The sequence below is a fragment of the Numenius arquata genome, chromosome 7 (genome assembly GCF_964106895.1).
Source record: "Numenius arquata chromosome 7, bNumArq3.hap1.1, whole genome shotgun sequence".
In the NCBI taxonomy this organism is placed as follows: domain Eukaryota; kingdom Metazoa; phylum Chordata; class Aves; order Charadriiformes; family Scolopacidae; genus Numenius; species Numenius arquata.
In genome coordinates, this window is record NC_133582.1 from 36242949 (window position 1) to 36260606 (window position 17658).

General features: G+C 42.8%; 1 protein-coding gene across 1 annotated transcript in view; it reads left to right on the top strand.

Annotated features, from left to right (window-relative positions):
* Positions 1 to 17658, top strand: part of BMPER (BMP binding endothelial regulator) — a 163199-nt gene that overhangs the window by 18232 nt on the left and 127309 nt on the right. Inside the window, exon 3 of the mRNA XM_074150866.1 lies at positions 10053 to 10152. Within this exon, the coding sequence (XP_074006967.1) occupies positions 10053 to 10152 (100 nt within the window). The remainder of the gene's footprint in view (positions 1 to 10052; positions 10153 to 17658) is intronic.

A 17658-nucleotide genomic window follows, 5' to 3' on the forward strand; every position in this document is an offset into this window, starting at 1 on the left:
AGTCGTTTAGATGTGGTGTTGGGGGATATGGTGTAGGGGAGAACCCTACTACTAGAGTAGGGTTGATGGTTGGACTCGATGATCTGAACGGTCTTTTCCAACCTGAATGATTCTATGATTCTAAATAAAACATTGTTGTGGTATAGCTTTTTTCTGAATAAGTTCTCCCACGGCTGGAGCCTTCTCTTTCTGGCACTAACTGGATGAAGCCCACTTGAGGGTGACTGCTGTCCTGAGCTGTCCATGAACTAGGATTCCTGCTTGCCCACCAAGATGTTACCAGCACGGAGCAGTTGCAGCAAAAAGGAGTGGGCCCCAGTGAGCTGAAGGCAGTGTTAAAAGACCCTGAAAGCCCTTGCCCCCTTCAAGAAGCCCTGGCTGAAATGCTCATGGACCTTGTCTCTTTCCACTCCTCTGCGCAGACAGACGAGCTGCTGGCTGCCCCTTCTCTCTGTAGACCGCCCTGACTAACCTCCTGGTTTTTTTCTTATTAGCACGACGTAGCCCAGGCAAGATCACATAAGAAAACAAATGTGGGGTCAGCGCTCAGTTTACTTGCGGGTTCATTAAAGCAGCAGTGTCTGGAGGCCTTCTTGCCTAAGTAATTTTATAATAGAAAACAGACTCTTGTTGCTTTCTTTTGGGCTACTATTTTTATTTGGTTGTTGTTCCTCAAGCGTTTTGGTCGTGTTTCAAAACTTGCTTCAATTAAATGAAGAGGGGTTTTTTTTTGGTGCTTTCCAGTTTAAAGGCTGTGCTACTACTGTGAAACTTCTAGGAGTCCTCTGGATTATGAAGATGGGATTGACAGGGATTTTTCTAACAAAAGTACATTAAAAAAACAATGTGTAGATTAAAAATTTGGAAGAAAATAAAAAGCCTTCCCCCTTTGCTCCCCCAGCTGAGATCTCCTGTTGCTGCTTCTGGCATGCATCACATCTTTGAGGATACAGTATCATGAGAAAACTGTCACTTGGTGATGTATTAGGGTAATATATCATGAGAGCATCGTTTCTTTAGAGGATATGGGCAGTAAAAGACATGATTCTGGCCAGACAGAGCAGCAGGGGACCTTGCTGTTTTTTCTTCCCTTTTCTTTAATCTAGCCCTGTTTTTGTGTTGTACAGAAGTGAGTTTCTTCATGGGATATGACTTGTTGCAGAGTAAGTTAGGAGGCCCATTGGGCTTTTTAAACTCTTTAAGAAGTACATGGCCTCAAGGGCTGCTTTGTTCTAAGTTTTTAGAACAGGCTCAAGCCCAAAACTGGAGCATTTGCCACTGCCTAAGTCTCCAGTGTAAGGGTTGAGTAAGCAGACTTCAGACAGAGAAGGCAATAAAGATGCAATGACAGGTAACTATTGTTTGGATAATATATTTGTAGCGTTAGCCTATCAAAATGTGATGAAACAATATTTGTAAAAAAACCAGTCAATGCATCTGTTTTAAATAAATGCCAAATGAACTTTTAATTCACAACAGTAGAAGAAAAAATACTATCGGTTGGTATTCAGTCTGTAACAGAAGATACAGTTATTTCCTTCAAAACCAGGAATTCTGAACTGATGGACTCAGATTTTGATGTACTATTTTTTTGTGTTTTAATGGTTTTGTTTTTCTGTCATTGGCAATGTCTGCTGGAAAATAAGTTGAGCACAGTCTGTAGGACCAGACCAGGATGGCAGTAGTTAAGAGACAAAGGTAGAGCCTTTTTAGAACACTCTTTAGATGTGTTAATTTTTGCGATGGGACAGAACGTGACACCATGGCTTGATCTAAAATTTGTTGAATTCAGATGATTTAAACTTTTGGCACAATCTGCTTTCCCCTCTATTAAATTAGCTTGATACTTCACCAGTGTCATCTTCAACAATTTTTGGGGCTAGAATTTACTTAGAGTGTTTTCAAACCAGTTTGGTTCAGGGATGACATGAGCACACTCACACTCCTCCAAGCCATTCTGTGGCACTTGAAGGAGGGTCAGCAGAGCAACACACTCCAGGAGCTGATACACCCAGGGCAGCAATGCTGTTCCACATTTGCTGACTCCAGCTGTGTGCAGGTGGCCTCCGGATCGAGCTAAGGTAGCAGAAGGTTTTATGGCCTTAAACTTCCTATTCCTTCCTCGGGAGAATGAATTCTGTCCCATTGGCTTCAGTCTGGGTAAAGCAGGCTAGGCTGGAGCACGCTTTCAAGATCACTCAATTCACTCAAAATGAGTTGGGCAGTGATGGTCTGAAAAGTTTTGCTGGCTGATCTGAGTGACTGGGAACATCCAGCAAGGAGTAGATTGTAAGCCTGGAGGGTTGGCTCAGTGAGCCATAACCTTTTCCAGCAGCACAGGTACAGGTTTGCACCCTGAGCTTCAAATCAAAAGGTATCACCTGTGTCTACTGGTTTCTGAGGTATTGGAATCAGATTTGGGTGACTGATAATTAATACAAACACTTTACTGAAGAGGTAGAAAAAAACATTAGTTTGTTTTTGTTTAAAAACACATGTAAAATTCACGGAAAATCTGTGAAGTTTAGATGCATGCATCTCGTGAAATGCAGAGGTGTGGTCTCCCACAAGAACCCCAGGGCGTACCCCTTCCCTGAAACCCGGCTCCTGGACTACTACAGGTAGTTTTTTGGGCTACAGTAGGAACCTGGGAAGGCCGTCTCTCTTACTGCTGGAAGACCACCATGCTGTTTTGTTGACAGGTAAAGAGTTTTGCCTTTAACTTTACAGCTGCGGAACTCCAGCCCAAAATGCCAATCGGAGGCGGAGGCAGGGCGATGGAGAGCTGGGCAGCTCTGGGTCCTGCTCTGGCTTTCTCACTGGCTTTATCTGCAGTCACGCTCATTTTGTCTGGCTGTGTCTTTTTCGCTAAGCTCACTGGAGCAGGGATGCGCTCCTCGCACGTGCTTGTGTGATGTCTGCTGTAATGGGACCCTGATCCCAGCTGCAGCCTCAGCCGTTGCATTAACGCAAACACGTGTAAGAGGAAGAAAGTGCTTTCTTTTCACCACGGCGTAGTGCAGTGGGCTGCTGTCAGGGAGTGTCGGGACTGCAGCAGGCCACCGAGGTCACGTTCCTCATGCTGGTGAACATCATTAAGCACAGGGAAAAAAAAAAAAAAATATAAATCTGTTCATTCCATAAGGGGTTTTGAGTGATGTGTACTGAATGACTCGCAGATACTCATGCCTTCCTCACAGCAGTGGGGAATACCCGTTTGCAGGGAAATTCGGTGTTATCTTTCAGCAGGGCCTTTGTTTTAATCTTCTTTCCTAGGGAGCGGGGAGAACTGGAATTATGAAGGAGGTGGTTGATGGTGGCGGAGCACGCCACTGCAAGGAGAGCTGCAGCCTCCTCCCTGCTTGCCCTCAGAGAGGCCAGATAAGCTAAAGAGATTACAGGGATGAAGGGGATAAATCTGAGGCTACCGTGTGCTCTGCTCAAAAAAGGAAAAGGAGTCTCTGTGGACTGAACTGGCATATTTTGTTCCTGATGAAATGCCATCATTTGTGTCTAATGCAGTTCATGCTGAAATCGCAGTCATGTTGTGCCGTGGGCAAGGACCTAACGCTGAGAGTGCTGAAGCATATAATTGGCTTCGCTCCTTTGAATTGTCCCGTTGAATTTGAAGACGTGCTGAAAATAATAGGACTTCTTTCTCTATGGGGGCGAAGCCCACGCCTTGGTGCTTGTAGGTTTATATGGGTAAACGAGGGAACTATCGTTTTGCAGAAAACAGGCATTGTTTCATAGGGAAATATTTTTTCCAACTTGAATTTAAAAACACACCTAGTGTGCTAAACCGTTTTTGTTATCGTACCCACAAAATTTGTTTTTGCAAGGAAAAAAACCACCGACAGATAACTGGAGGGGAGCAAGGGAAATGAGACGTTTTTCTCATCTCCCTCTACGGTGGTTTGAAATGTCTGCAGACACCTCTCCTTGGGGAGTGGTGTCTCCTCCCTGAAGTCAAATCGTGTGGCTCTTCCTCAGGTGGAGAAGTGCTCATGGCAGACAGCAGTCCCACGGTATTAGCAGGGGTTGCTTGCTTGCATCAACTCTGCCAATTAAAGAGAAGTTTGTAGATTGGACCCGAGACGGCGAGTTCCAGGCAGGAGTGCCAAAGGAGCAAGGGTAGTATTTTCAGAAAGTGCCTCAGGATTTGTCTAGACGATGAGTTACGCGCGTGTCTGAGCCTGTTCTCAAGTTCAAGTTGGCCCAAAATCGGGGCTGTCTGCACACAAGCATAGGTGGAGGCGTGCACTTGGGAGCCTGCTGCTCCCAAGCTTTGCTGAAGGACAGAGCCCGTGGCCAGCGCTGGCCCAAAGCTTTGCTCCTGTGGCTGGTGTGGGCTGAGGGTGACTCCGCATGCACTTGAGGATGCTCTGGCCACGTGCGACATCTGGCCAAGAGCCAGCGGCGTGGCTGGAGAACCTGTGTCTGAGCCTGCCCTGTGCCGTGTGGTGGAGATGTCGCCTCTGTAACTGGAGTGCACTTGTTTCATTAATTTTAAATGGCTTTTTCTTCTCCTAAGGGAAGCAAAAGTTGTATGTGCCCATTTGGAAGCTGTATCCCAAATTCCCCCCAGGGCAACTTCTGCTGTTGTTTGAAAATAGTTATTGTTTTGGGGGATGATCCCACAGGCTTCTCCTGGCAGAAATTTAAGAACACTCTGAACTACTTGGTGAGGAGTCCTATCAGAGTTACTAGTAGGACTGAGGTGAATAATGGGAAAAAATGAATGTTTTCAGGATTAGCCATTAACCATCGTTTGTATTTCTACCTAATTTGTCCCTGTTGCTTTGATTATTTTTCATTCCACAGCCTTTTTTTTTGGTTAAATGAAAGTTTAAGCAACATTTTTCCTATTCAATATAAATAGTTAATAACCTCAGGGTATTGGAAATCCAGTGTGAACCTCCTAAAAGTGTTTTCAATACATGAAAACGGAAAAAAAGAAAACCAAGGAAAAAAATCATACCCCCAACTCTAGAAGTCTTGCCCGCTAAGAACCCACATCTGTAAGGTCTTCAGCAGCCAGCTGACAGGACAGCAGTGGGCTTGGGGTACCGCTGATGGAGGCACTCCCTGGTGCAGCCCTGAAGAAACGGAACAGGCTCTGATTTTTTTGGGTTTGTTGTTTGTTTTTTTTTTTTTCCTCTTCCAAGCCAAATCCAGATTGAGAAGAGCCATCCTCCTGGTGGCTGCTGTGAACGGGCAGGAGCCCAGTGGGGAACCCTGTAGAAAGTTGGCTGCAGCTTCCAAGCTGTGGTTTGGCACACGTCCTCTCCAAGACCTCTGCCAAATATTCAGATTTTTTTTTTAAATTTTTTTTTTTCTTTTTCTTTTCCTGTTGGCATTTTATTTAACTGTACCACATGAGCTTAAGGCTGTTAGTTTGATATAGTTTGTCACCAGAATGGGCTATTTTGTGTGGAGTTCTTTGATGGAAGGTAAAAATACAAGGTGTGTACATGGAAGGTGAACAAATTGCGTTGAGAGGAGGTTGTCGTAAAGGTAACAGGAAGCAGTAACACTGGGATTAGGTCTGGTTAGTGTCTCTCTCCTGTACGGGAATTTGACATCACCTTTGCATGCCAAGCTAAAGAGACCCTTGGTTCCCACTGGCAAAGCGTGGGAGAGGGGATAAACGTGGGCACTCAACAAAACTTTTTGATCTTTCCCCAAACACATTAAAATGTGAGTTCTCCAGCAGCTGGGCTCGGCGAGCGCAGGAGAGGAACCTGGGGCGATCCTCCGGCACTTCCCTAAATTTTCCTTTCCGAGGGAGTCTGGGATTCCAGCACAAACCTTTTGCCAAGCTGAGCACTGACTGGGGAGCTGCGTCTGCTGTGGCAGCATCGTTCTGGATGAGCCTGACCTCTTTTAATAAAAAACCCTTAGCCGAGGTTCTCTCCCTTTCTGTGTGTGTGCCTGAGCACTAAATTAAAAAAAAAAAAAAAAAAAAAAATCCCAGATGTGAATCTATAAACCATCTGTTTAAAATAACTATTGTGCAGGACTATAATTAAAAGTTATTTATTATGAATCTTGGGATCCTATTATGGATTTTAACTGACTCCCAGGTTTCTGATTTAGCAAACAGTTTATGTATTTATGAGCCATGTGTCTCTTCCGCACTTCTTGGTGCCAGAGTGCGTGTCCTTTAAACAAAAGGAAAAAAAAATCCCCTACTCTCCCATAACTTTTGGCTTCTGAATGTTGCCGTCTAAGAAGTTTTCTCTTAAGAACAGGAAAAAAATCAAAGTATCTGAGAGCTTTCAACAACTCCAGAGACGTTGACAACACAGATGGAGGTTTGGTAATGCAGCTCTCCTGCATGCAGCTACTTAGCCACATTTTAAATGTATAGTTGGGACAAGTAATGAAATGTTATGATTACTGGGGGTAGGGGGGGTCATATTGGAAGGAAAGGATTTGTTGCTGAAGTCCATTTGCTCTCACCCTCTGCTTTGCCCTTGTGAAATGGGAGGGAAGGAGGCGACAAGATCGCAACAAGCAGATGGACGGCAGACATTAAAAGCAGTGTTTTGGGCAAAAGGGAAAAAAAAGGGAAGGAAAAAAAAAAAAGCTCCTGATGACAATTGCTCTTTGTTTTATCTTTGTACTTTTACACCCAGTGGGCCTAGGAGATCTGCACTGGATAATGCCTGACTGCAATAGACTAAACAATGATTTACCAGCCCTGTTTTATCTGCTGCTGTCCTGTGATTGATCAGCATGGGACATTAACCCTTTCCTTCACATTTGCTTGCCTAGTTTTCCACCAGGTGCAGCACTGAGATAAAAAATACCCAGGATTTTGGGAAAGAATTTTGGGATTAAATCCTGTCCTAGAAGCAGCAAGAAGTACTTGGATGTGCCTCAGAGGTGATCTCTGCATATTACGAGAGGGATCTCGCTGTGACCAGGGCAGCGTGTTGCAATTGTGGCTCTATTTATTGTACGTTTGTTCAGCAAAAAGCCCCAAAAGGAGCGGTGGGGGCTCACGCCTTGGAAGAGCAGCCCAGCCCTGATGTCAGAGAGTTGGGCACCTTGGGCTGGCCTCTGGAATAGCCACTTTTGGAGCTGTCTGGGGCTTGCCTGTAAGACCAGCTAGAGAGGAGGAACATCAGCTTTGCAAATCCCACTCTGCTAAAGCACTCAGCTGCCCTTCTTGTGCTGGCAAAGATTGGCTCTATTTACCTGTGATGCACTCCTGTCCCTGCAGCAGGAAGATGCAGCTTCTCCTCCAAAGGACAGAGCTGATCTTGCTCTTTTCTTAAAAAAAACCAAAAACAAAAAACAAAAAAACAAGGGGGAGCTGGTGAGTGTGGCACCTCCTGCCCACCTTTTAGCACCATGCTGTAATAACTCACCTTTGAGAGGATGATCCAGGTTTGGTGCCCTCCATGTTCAGAGGCAACTCAAAGATTCATCTCCTGCGCTTCCCACAAGCGTCCTTGCTGTTGGGACCGGTGGCTTTTGGGAGCACGAGGAACAAGCTTTCTGCTGAAGTTGGGCCACTGAGTAGCAAATAGTTCAAGGTCTGCTGGGATAACGAAAGGAAATATGAATTTATAGCCTAGTGCTTAAGATGCTCTCCAAGGGTGGAGGACCCTTCAGTTTCCGTTGTTGCACTGCGGGCCACTAACATGCTTTATATGGAACAGCTGCTTAATGTAAAAAAAAACCCTGGCAACAGGACAGAAAGCCCAAAATCTTCCCTCTCAGGAAAGCTCCCAGCCACTAGGCTGTGCAGCCCGGCTGCGTTTTGCTTTCCCTTCCATTTCCTTCTGTCCTTACCTGTAACGCAGGTCCTGAGTTTTGGGGGCTGTGCCACCCAGCGTTGCTGGTGATAAGGGAAGAAGAGTAAGATTCAAATTCAGCTACCCCCTGGGTTGGCTCAATGGTACCAAACTTGTCACTGGCAGAGAGTATTTCTGTTTGAAGTGATTTGGGCCAAACAGGAGCCTTCTAGTTAGGAATGGTAACTAGCAAGTAGCTCCTACGTGAAATACATGTCTTGGGGTCACCCTTAGGAATGTTTTGTATTGCCAACAAGAAGCAACCACGTCAGGATGTACGTGAGGGCAGAGGGAGGCAGTCAGAGCTCGAGGGAGAGGGTGAGAAGCTGCCTGAGAAGCTAAGCTGCATGAGATGTTTGACCCAGGAGTCTCCTGGGAATCAGGGAACCAAAAGAAATAGGGTCGAAAAGAGATAGGGAACCAAAAGAAATAGACTTTCTGGTCCCTCTCCCTGACATTTGTAGTAATGTTTTCTCCCTTTGAAAAGGGAGTGTGATGGGTAGCTGCCTGCTGCACCCCTTGATGTGGGTCCTACCCAGCTAGGTTGGCCCAGAAGAGCCCAGTGCATCTCATGGAGGTCCACGATGGAAGCTGCCGCTGGGTAAATCACGGTCTCCAAAGGAACATACTCTAAACTGGATTCTGCCCGTCCTTCAAACGCGCTTTCACCATTCAGAAGATTTTCCCACAGATAAGGGCTGCTAGGCTTATTAAATCTTTCCTCGAGCAAACTCTCATCAGATCTTAGCAGAACCCTCTAAAATACAGACTGTGTGTAGTCGGTTTGGTGAACTTGATTCTGCTGCCCTTCCACAGGCTTGAAGGCGGCAAAGTCGGGGGGGCACAGTGTTCACGTAAAGGGAATTAGGATTTCACCCCCGCGCGCTGGGGAGCTGTTGTCGAGCCGGTTGCACTGCCGTGCTGTGGCTGCTTTGTGCCATCCCAGAGCTACAGGCATGCCATAAATTCAGTTTAACTTGCCAGTTAAATTGCATTTATGGTTAGTCGGCAGCGCTGGAGTGATGCAGAGCACGAACCAGCGACCCGGCTCTTCACAGTAGCCGTTTGTGTCGCTGCAGCTGGGCTCCAGGACCTGACTCTTGCTTGCTGATCTCACACCGGGCTCGGGGAGAGCGATTCCTCATTTACACTGATAAGACTGAAGTGCCTTTATAGCTCCCATCAGATCAGGCAGTCACTTTGAAGAAAATAAACCTCTGATTTTAGACAAAGAGCTGGAGTGTAATAAAAGCTGCATGTTACCCTTCACAGGCACCTTTCATAAGGCCACAGGGAGCAAAAGACTGGAAAGCACAGTTTCTTTTCCTTTAGTTTTATGATTTACATTTTTCTAGCCCTTTGATTTTTTGGTCTCTAATTAAGTCATAAGATGGAGTGAGGTGGGTGCTTGCATCTAGTAAATGGCCACCTGTGTCACTTAATGAACTGAGCTACTAATTATAGGTGGAGGTCACTTCAGAGGGCTACTTTCAGGCAGGAATTTCAAGTAGCGAAATTTTACTGAAAGAAACCCCCAAAGTATTTGCTTTCTGCCCTTGTTTAAAGGCAGAGAAAACCAGAAGGGCTGACACCACAGGGCCTGTAGCCAGGCTAGAAATGGAGTATTTTTCCTGCCCGCTGCCACGCATCCTCCATTGACATTCCTTAATGTGGCCAATGTGCTCTTTGGCCTTGGCCATCGCTGGCTTTTTGCCAGAGAGCGGTGACACTATAATGTGCAGTGATTCCGCCCGCTTGTGTTGTTTCATCAATTCTCAGCATTTTGGGGAGAAAGACTAAATTACATTTGTCTCTTTTCTAGTATAATATATGATAGGCTCTTTTGAAGACCCCTGGGTCGCTAGGTGATGCTGCCAGCTAAAAACGGGGGGCATCTCAAGACCCCGAGGATATTTTAACAAGCGCATCGTGTAGCTAGTCGTTCATTTAAGTAAAGTGGATTTCTTCAGTGAGGCACGTTTTCTGTGCTGTGATGGGTTGGGGTTATGAAATACTGTCTAAGTGGAGTTTAAACACCATTTATTTGAGTTCCTGGGTAATTCAGAGACTGTCTACTGCTTTCCTTTAAGGGGAGAAAGGTGTTTTGAATTACAGGGATCTCTCCTGAAGCAAGAGAGCAGATTGCTAGCCTCACCTTTTATTTTCTGAGTTGCAAGAAATGGAGCCGTGGATTTGGTTTGCTTCCAATAACTTTTGTCTACTTTATTATTATTTTTTTTCCAGAATAAGGAAGTGACATGCAAAAGAGAGAAGTGTCCGATGCTCTCCAAAGACTGTGCTCTCGTCATTAAGCAGCGAGGAGCTTGCTGTGAGCGTTGCAAAGGTGCGGTTCCCTTCCTGTTGTTTAACTCTTTTCCCAAATGTTGTCAGTTCAAACGTACGTTGCCAGAGACAGGCCAAAGTAGAAAGCTTCTCATCTGGGACTTGGCTGTGTCCAGAGGCTTGAAAAGGGCAATAACAACAAGAAAATCAATATGTTTACAAAGCTGGTGGAGATGCATAAATTCACATATTTGTCCAGTAATTATAGCTCTTGCACAACGACAGTCCTTTAGAAGTACATCTTTATTGTACTTCATTGCTATGTTGTCTGTCTTTTGAGAGAGATCTTCTGTTCTGACTTTATCAGAAATATTTTAGGTCAAAATCAATTTGCTAGTAGTCACTGGTCAATAGGAATTCCTTGATTTTTTCTGTGGTTGAACAGAATAGGAATGATGCTTCTGAGTAATAAAAAGCAGAGTAATTATCCATGACTATTTTTATTTCTTCCCATACTAGAAACAAACCAACCAAATTCTATTCATTTTACTAAATATATCCTGATTAAAATAATAATATTGTGGACATTTTCATTAAAGCCAAAACGGGCAACAGTCTGAACATTGTACATTTATTTATTGACCAACATTGTATCTTCCAAGCTCTTTAGGAGCTTATCAACTGTAAAAAATTAATAAAAGAATTGTGTAAGCCTGCATGGTATGTAACTACCATGCTTATCCACATGAAAAATGTGCAAGTAGATGAAGTTGAAAAGTAGTCTTATTTTATACTATGCAGAAAGTAATATGCTCTAAACCACTAATTTTGCTGAGGGACTGCTGATGCAATCAATGAGGCAAGGAATGTCAGAGGCAGACAGCTTTACTTTTCTTTATTTTTTCTCTGTTTTAATTCCCCAGTGGTAATAGAGTGGCTTTGGGAGGGAGATAGGGTAGGATAAATTGTTGGGAAATGCAAGTGTTTATTGCCTTCCCAGAGGAAATACAAATACAGGAAAACAGATTACACTGCAATTCAGACGGAAGAGACATATGATGGATATTTGTTTTTCCTGGATGGTTGCAGAAGTGTGTTAGCTGCTGTGCTCACGGTTTGCTGCTGTGTTGCAACTCTGGAATAGATTTGGCAAGCCCCAATTTGAGGATTTGTCTAGAAGTCTGACACTTAAAAGAAAAGGAAATTGACTGGGAAAAAAAAAATTAAACCATTACTGAAGGAGTAAGCATTTGTAGTTATAAGTTTTACATAAATTAAATATATTTTATTTCTGTTATCAAATTGTGTTTAGTTTCAGCTTTACAGCAAAAGATTCCTAAACATTGGTTTGATTAGGATGGAGATTGATTCTCCAGTTCAATAAAGGAATACATCGTTGCTCAATGAATGGCTATTTTAACAATAGAAAAATGTTACTTGTCAATGGTGTTCTCAAAAATGATCTATAAAAGGGGCACAAAGTTTGCTGCTAATGACCTAACCTCAATAAAGAAGAAAGGCTGCCTGCAAGGGGTTGTAGAAGGTTCTTTGGCCACTGAAAAACTGATGACAAAATGGCAAAGGAAGTTAATGTGGCTGAGAATAAATGGGTGCACGCAGTACGAAACAGTCTTAACTGTACAAATATAATCCTGGGCTCTGAGTTGACACTAACCTATTGACAACTGTTTCTCAGTGTTATAAAAGACACTTCTGTAGCAGCATCAGGTCAACCCTCAGTAACTCTCAAAAGGGAAAACTGAATTTTGGGTTCATCCAAGATGGCAGTTTCTATGTGCTTAAGATGCAAGAACTGCTTTAAATTTCAGGTTTTGTTTTTGTTTTTTTTTTTACAAAAGGCTCTCTGATGGCTTAATTTTCAAAGTAAATTTAAAGTTTCTGAGTAAGTTTTTCTGCTGTTTTTGAAAGGTAAAGCTAAATACGTACCTGTATAACTACGGCAGTCCAGACACCACAGATAGGACAAAAGGAAATGGGCACAAACTTGAATATAAGAAGTTCCACCTAAACACGAGGAGGAACTTCTTCACTTTGAGGGTGGCAGAGCCCTGGAAGAGGCTGCCCAGAGAGGTGGTGGAGTCTCCTTCTCTGGAGACATTCCAAACCCACCTGGACACGTTCCTGTGCAACCTGCTCTGGGTGGACCTGCTCTGGCAGGGGGGGTTGGACTAGATGATCTCCAGATCATCCAGATCCAGGCCTCATCCAGAGGTCCTTTCCAACCCCATATCATTCTGTGATTCTGTGATTATCACCAGGTTGTTCAGGTGTGATGGGAAGAGGATGATGGAACCCTTTCTACCCCCAGGGAGGCTGTTTCCTCTCCTGTTGCACTGAAAGCTGCTGAAGCTCCTGCTCCATTCTGTGCAAAACCCCAGATGAGTGTCTGGGATGGAGGATTTGGGGAATCAAGGGTGCAAATGCCAGCCTGGCTGTGTAACACTTCAGCTGCCCTTCTTCGGTGTCCCAGCAGCTCCCCAAGAGCTCAGCTGCAGCCAGGACTTGTTCTCAGTTACTATTTTGTCAAGCTGCCAGAGTGCCCATAGGGAATTCAAGCAGGAAAAGGGAAACAGGGATTTTTTAAATTTTTTTTTTTTCTGCTTGCATTTCATTTCATCTAAACTAAATGTTACGAAGAAAAGACATCAGAACCTGATGGCTTTTTTTTTTTTCTTAGATTCATTCCTGAAGCCTAGAAAAGCGTAATCAGGCTTTATGGGCTCTTGCCAGCTCCCTTTGATAACTTCATGTGAAGAAATGAATGAATGAATGAATGCACGGCTGCTGTCATTTGAGTACAACGTCAGGGGGATAACATTAAGACCAAAGGATATGTTTCAAGAATTTGCTTGTGTAGGAAGGAAACCACCAGTCATTGGTGACGTTGCTGCCAGGATATTTTATTTTATTACGAGGAGTGACTGGGTATGTAGGCCCAGTATCTCTGATAGCAAAGAAGTAGGCTGAAACAAAGAAATACTACATGCCTGCAAAGGCTGAACTCTCGTGTTTAGAGCTTTGCCTGCAGGAGAAACTGAGTTGTTGGTAGACAATTTTTCCTGCAAATGCTTGTGTGCTGAGCATCTATTTCTTGCTTCTGTTTGGGTATTTGTATGCTACTTAATTTCTTAATTTCTTCTTAATTTGTATGCTACTAGATAATTTCTAGTGCTTTTTTCCTTTTTCTTAATCATAGAATTGTCTAGGCTGGAAGAGACCTTTAAGATCATCCAGTCCAACTATCAACCTAACTCTGACAAAAAAAACAAAAGAAAACCATACCACCCCCACCCCCCCATCACTAAATTATGTCTCTAAGCACTACGTCAACCCATCTTTTGAAAACCTTCAGGGATGGTGCCTCAACCAGTAAAGAAATAACAAATAATAGCAAATGATAATAATAATAATAAACAATAATAATAAACAAATAATAACAAATAACCAATAAACAAAGCACTAAGAAACAGCAGCAATATAGCTTTTGCAATCAGAAAATTCATTGTGGTGGAAACAGCATGTTATCCCTAACATATTCAGAGATTTAGCTTTGCTTAAGATTTTAATCCTACCAATGTGTTTTAACACTGTTCTTGACTTTAGGCTCGTAGGAGCTTGGATAGTAAAGTCAGTGGAGCAAGGCCCTCCTGTGCTGTGTGTTTGTGCAAAGCCCGGAGCACAGAAATGTGGGCCCATGGTTGTGGCCCCCCGCTGCAAGGAGAATGCGAACAACTAAGTACAGTAGTGAAAACTTTCAGTGAGATTATTCTTCTGACAGATACTTATTGTAGCGTATAAAAAATACTATATACCTTTAGCATACTATTCATTTTGAAAATATTAAAAAATTAAGCCCTCTTATTACTTTAGCATAGGATAAATAGGGCACTTTTCATCTCTCTTTTTTTTAATATATTTAATGAAAACATATGAGATCGTCGAGATTATAGAAATAGATTTGGCAGCATTTTCTTACTTAGTTGGATGGAGACCTGTCACTTGGATTTAGAGCTCTCTACACCTCTAATAATAAGTTATTTGCTCTCTGAATAAGCTGTATTACCGGCTCAGGGCTGCATAAAGTTTGCATTTCTAAAATTGTGTACCCTATTCTACTCTTTTATCCTAAAAATTTGAATCTTCCGTGGATGTGCAAAGACAAAAATTGGTGGGTAGTTGTTAAAACTGATACGATTTGTTGTTCTGAAGGTTCTTTCACTTCCCATGTGCAATTTTGCTTTTTCTGCCCTTGTAAAGTTTTGAGACTTACTGTGGGGAGGTTTTTTTGTGTTTGTTTTTTTTTTTTTTTTAAATTAATTAATGATCTTAGAAGTTCACATGCTGTGCTCCATTGATCTGGAGCCTACCAGAGAATGGAATCACAGCCTGGGCAACAGCAGCACTAGTTCCCCTGAATATTGAATATCCAAAGCTATCGTAGTTAATTGTGCATTTCTTGGAAAGGATATCAAATATTATGGTTGAGGATTGCAGCCAATTTCAACTATTAGAGCTGGCTTGCAAAGGAAGTTAGAGGGAGGTTATGAGTTTATCAGTGTTCTGGCTACTCTGCTGATGCCCTGCGGGAGCCATACGTACATTTGGCACTTTGTTCGCCTGTGGACACCCCTAGTATGAGATACCTGATACTAGTTTGGTGCCCTGCTGTAAGCGGGGGGTGGGGGGGTGGGGGGGACCCTGATAGGGCACTATAACTTGCAGCCCATCCTCACACGTCTTAAGGCAAGCTTTCAGAGGCAAGGCTGCAACCTAATACATGGATGGAGTGATAATAGGCTGGGAAGATAATAATATATTTTCTTACTAAAATCTTTTTCACCCTGATCTGAATAATCTAGACCTGGTATCTAAGAGAGACTGGTTATGGAAAGAGATGGTTTGGGGACATAATCAAGTCTAATTTTTCTCTCAGCTTTTATTTCACTGCCTCTCAGTCTCTTGGTAGTGTGCTCCAGCTCTGTTTCTTGAGGCTGGAGGTACAGGTTCATCTCAGTGTTCATTCATTTCTAGCTTTGTATTTCGAGTAAAGGACGGGACTTTGAATCAGTAATGTGTAGCTGCTAAGGACAGTATCATCCAGTATCATCATGGTGCCAGCTTTGGTTACTTCTGGTCTCTATCTCTCCACCACATATTTTTACAAAGGTCTTGGCACATACATTTCATATCCCTTGAATATCTGGTATATGTTATAGCATTCAGTAGTGCTTCAAATTTCAGATTTTCTTGATACCTTGAGTACCTTCATTTACCTAAGAAACTTTTATGAACAGTCTTGTCATAAATACTTTTGCAGTCAAACATCAGTTACCCAGACTTTTACAACCAGAGGGGAGTTGTTCAGGACTCTTGTATCAGAAAAGAGCACGAGAGTTCTGTGGCGATACGTGGATGCTTTTGCTCCTTGTGTGTGGACATTGTAAAAGGAAATGGAAGGTCAGGATGGAGGCTTTACACAACATTCATGTGTAACATTTGTCTGGAACAACACGGTAAACATTTTAATACACTTAAGACTGGAATAAGAATTTCTTAAACTGTTTGACTTTGAAGCTCTAAGTTGTACGGATCATGAATTATTTTGCTGGTGTAAGGAAATTGGGTATAAATGGCAAATAATTGCATCACCAAGCAACAGCATTCATGATACTCATCACAGCCATGAGAAGTCACAGTTCTCCAGTTGCCAGTCTTGGCAAGCACATCTAGTATCAGCGCAGGAATCAACGGCAGCTCTAAGAACATGGCATTTTGGATCATGAGGTTCTTATGGACTTCCCAGCACTCTCCCCCAGTAGATTGTTGAAACACAAGACAAGGTGAAATTCAGTTCCCAGTGGGGTGCAGGGGCAAAACCAACGCGCCAGGAGGAGTTGATGTCTTTGTTCCTGCTGCTATTTGCTCAGCGAATGTGAGATACTTTGCATCACGTGCCTGTGAACTGTGTGGTCCCAGCACAGCTCTCCCCACGGCCGCTTCACTCTGCTCTATCGTATGCACTTTATGTGGCCCCTGCGCCTCCCGTCCCTTGGGAATGGTAATTATGGTGGCTCAGCTGCACCTAGGTTTGATTGTACTCAGTTGCAGAGGAAGGAGTTGCATTTTCACTGTTTAGAGTTAGACTTAATAAGCATGGGAGATTCTGTATATATTTTCATGCTTCTGTGTTGACAAATGAAGACCAGGGTTACCCAACAGGAAGTTTAATTTTCTAGTAGCTGTCAATGGCTTTAAAATCATTAAAACACATGAAAATCTAGTTTATAATAGGTGTATGTGTGATTCACAGTTCTCTTATTTTGGCCAACGGATTTCGTGCCAGGGAAATACTACAGAATGTGCAAGTTATTGGTTTTGGGGTTTTCTGGGGGGGTGGTTGGTTTTGTTTTCTTTTTTTTTTTTTTTTTTTGCTTTGTTTGTTTCTTTGGGGGTTTTTTTTGGCTAGAACTGGTATTTAGTGTTAGCACGCCTGGATGCTTCCCTGAGGATTAATTTATCAAAGACTAAATCAAACATGTCTTCTGACTGCTTTCGTTTTCCTAATGTTTATTTTTCATGCCATAGAGAGGTTACTTTTTTAAATAGAAAGTGGAGGGAAAGCAAGAAAAAGACTTAATAGGAGAAGAAAGATGCTGAAGAAATGAGGGATGTGGAGTTAGTCTATTGTGCGCCAATCTATCACTTTCTCCTGGGAGAACACGGAAATGACTTGTCTATAAAATTCTCATTAGCCTAAAATAAGCAAAAATCTCTTCTGGAATCTTTTTAGGCAATGTCAAATTGAGTAATAAAGGCTTGCTTTTAATGAACTCCTGAAGACACTGATTGAGCTTTAGCACTACTAAACTGTCTCTTACAGTCAATTTCTCTGTCTTATGATGTGCTGGGGTGTCTGGGGAAGCAAAAAAAAGGGTCATTTAACAATGTTACTGGATTTGGAAGGACAGATGGCTTCCTGATTGTCAACTTGTCCACATGCCAATAACAAAATCTGCTATAATTTTCCGCTTTTGTTATTCCAGTTCAATTCCGTATGAGGATGCTTGTTTTGGAATTGAATTGCTCTCCTGCAAATAAAATCAGCCAAAGGTTAGTTTATTATGTTTGAAACTGAGGTGCTCAAGTTGTGCCTTGTGCAAGGCATGCGCAAGTTTGAAACAGAGCAGCTAAATTAGCAGGGATTTAACTATTTTATCGTCATTTTTTTTGTGCAGGAATGACTTAAGTCTAGAGGATCATTTTGCCTTTATGAGGTAACTAGAAGGTAATTAGCAGTTTCCACTGTTCCAATTGACCAACTTCAAAGTATTCATTGGTTTGGTTTGATTCAGATAAGCAACTTTCAGCTTGTGTGTTTATCCAGGACTTATCTGAACTATTTGGGTTAAGTAGGTAATAGGAACAAAACCTATAACTAACTGAAAGTTAATATTTTACATTAATAAAACACCAGCTATTCTTAAAGAAAGAAGCAAGAAAGACTAAAAAATTTGGACACACTCCTTGACTGATATGAATCACCTTA